At 43.7% G+C, this 2699-nt stretch overlaps 1 protein-coding gene across 1 annotated transcript; it reads right to left on the bottom strand.

Annotated features, from left to right (window-relative positions):
• Positions 1–753: 753 nt before the first annotated feature.
• On the bottom strand, positions 754–1694 carry PCYB_142440 (hypothetical protein; the record flags this gene model as incomplete). Its single annotated transcript, XM_004224715.1, has 2 exons — positions 754–1040; positions 1337–1694. The coding sequence occupies 2 exons, from the start codon at positions 1692–1694 to the stop codon at positions 754–756; spliced, it is 645 nt and encodes a 214-aa protein (XP_004224763.1).
• Positions 1695–2699: the final 1005 nt, after the last annotated feature.

Here is a 2699-nt window from a genome sequence, read left to right as displayed (position 1 = left end):
AAAAAGTAACAATTTTTAGTCAACGTGGTTTTGTTAGCCCTTTTTTTTTTTTTTTCGCATAGAAGCAGGTGTCGATGCGGACGTTCATGCGGATGTCCACGCGGACGTTCATGCGGATGTCCACGCGGATGCCCATGCCGATGCGGAGGCTTGTCTATTTTACGCGGGGGCAAAGCGAACACGTCAGTGCTTCCTTTCCCCGCCTATGTTTGGGGTAACATGACTAGGACGCGCTTCAACAAAATATGGGGGATATTCCATTTGTGTAGTTTTTTTATGAGGACCCCAGGGCGTTAGGCCGGCATTAGTTTTGGCATTGGCAAATGGGACGCGGAAAATGGGGGCGAAAGAGGAGCTCTCTTTGCTGCCTCTACTCGCGCTACTCGCGCTACTCCATGTACTCCTACTCCCCTTTTTGCCGCGTCTCAACGGGGGGTAGTACTGGGGGGGGCCGCGCGCCCAGGGGCACAAAACAAACAGGCGGTGAAAACGAAAAGAAAAAACTTTAAACACTTGGAAAAAAAAATTATAATAAAATGGAACAAATTAAATTAAAATTAAAACTGAAACTTTATGGTGTGTGCACTGCGTTTGTCTTTACTATCTTGTGGCGCGCACTTTGCGGGTTCATTTGAGTGGCCCATTTGAGGGTTAATTTGGGCACCCCATTTGAGGGCCCATTTGAGTGGCCCATTTGTGCTGACCAACCTCGCTTCTGCTCCGCTGCTACTCCGCTGCCGCCCGCTGCTCCGCTCAGGGGGGAACGACGCACGAGTGGGGCATCACGTAATAATCAATCTTGGCATGCAAAAAAAAAATAAAAAACTGCAACAGGGAAATCAAAGAGCTACTAAAACAATTTATTGTTAAAATGGATAATATAAAAAAAAATAAACTCAGCGAAGTGTACATATCAAATACGTAGGGCCTGATTTTGCGAAACTTGGATAATATAACAAGTATGTGTGAGAGGGCCATAAAGAGAAATATAAAAATTTGTCCTCCGTTTATTTCTCCGGTGGTGGTGCGGTTTATGTTGTCTGTGTGGGGAGGGGGTGGAAGGGAAAAAAAAAAAAAAAAGGAATGAGTGAAAAGGGATGCACTCGTTAAGGGTGTGTACAGGTGAGTATAAGTAGGTCCACGTGAGTACAAGTAACTCTACGTGAGTGTAAGTAACTCTACGTGAGCATACGCGTGTACATGCCTGTGTGCAGACTGCGCGGTGACGTAAAATAAGCGGCGCCCACTTCCCATTCGCGACAGATTGCACGTTATTCAACATAGGGGTGTATAAGAATAACGGTGAGTGCGCTATACACACGCTTGGAATGCTTACCTTTAAAAAAGATCATAGCAAAAAGTTCAGAAATTATTAACATGTAGAGGACGCTGTAATAAACTTTAACTCTGAGTGGATAAATATGTTTAGACTCAGATGCATATGTAATCAGGGGTTCTTCATTGAACCTGTTTGTTTGTACATCTGTATCGTTTATTACGTTTTCATTTTTGTTAATATTTTTTATAGAATATATTGGGAAGCCAACTTTGATTGTCTCATTTGGGTAAATTACACATGCAGGGATATCTTTTTTGTTATCATCCCTTGCATTAGAAAAAACATAAGTTAATGCATTTTCGTAGAATAAAATCGGTTCGTCTTTTAATTCTTTTAAATTTAACGTTCCTGCCATTTTTGCTGATCGCTTTTGTTGTTGCTTCGTTTAACTGGGTCCACTTGTATCTTACCATGTGGTTGATTTTTTTTCAAAAAAAAAAAGATGCATTTCAAGGGGGGGAGTTAGCGTGGGGAAGTGTTATCGATGGGGAGTGTCAGCGATTGGGAATGTTAGCGGTGGGGGGTAATATCTCACATGTCCTTCTATCTTATTGCGAACGTGTGGGGGGGGATATGCTGGCAAAGTGAGAGACTCAAATGGGAGACCTGTGCCTGTATACTGTAGAGGGTGCACTCCTCCCTGCCTCTAAATCGTTTCTACTAAGTGGGTTGGGTGGGGGGTGTTACTCTACAGTGCTACTTCGCCTCTAAGGCAACAAGTCATCGTAGCAACGAACACCGGTTGAAGAATTCCGAGGGAAAATCCACGAGTTGAAAATTAAGAGTTGTTCTGTCAATGTTCGATGGTTCTTTGTTTAACTCCTCTTTGGCTGTTTTTCCACGCAGGCTGTGCTTCTAATCGACTTTAACGGAGTTACGCATTGCTCGGGTGAAATGATAAAATGCGGAGGTGGCCAGAAGACGAGGGGGCGCAACTGCGCTCAAGTATATGTGAGTGCGAACACGTAGATACATAAAAATCGGTGCACACGTATCTGTGCATGTAAATATGCACGTATATAATATTACATGCGTGAGGGCTTTCTTTGAGCGCAGTCCAATGTTCTGGGGCTTTGCTGACAAATGGCTGCGCCCGGGTGGGTCATGCGCTTTCAGCAAAATGGCTCCTCTGAGCAAATTCTTTGAAAGTTCGCTTTGGCGCTCAACGCTTCACATCTGTTCGTTCGCTCGTTAGATCGTTAGCGTGTGATTGCTACATTGGTGCTTCACTTCCTTTCGCTTCTTCCCCTGTTCGCTCACTCGTCCCTTGTTTTGTTTTATGCATTATTTTTGTTCACTTTTTTTTTCTCTCATTCCAGTCATGAAGAATCATTTTGCTTTCTCTAATCTTGTGCAAATG

The sequence above is a fragment of the Plasmodium cynomolgi genome, chromosome 14 (assembly GCF_000321355.1).
Source record: "Plasmodium cynomolgi strain B DNA, chromosome 14, whole genome shotgun sequence".
NCBI classification, from domain to species: Eukaryota; Apicomplexa; class Aconoidasida; order Haemosporida; family Plasmodiidae; genus Plasmodium; species Plasmodium cynomolgi.
The sequence above is the reverse complement of the archived record's forward strand: the minus strand, read 5'-3'. Positions and strand labels throughout refer to the sequence as shown.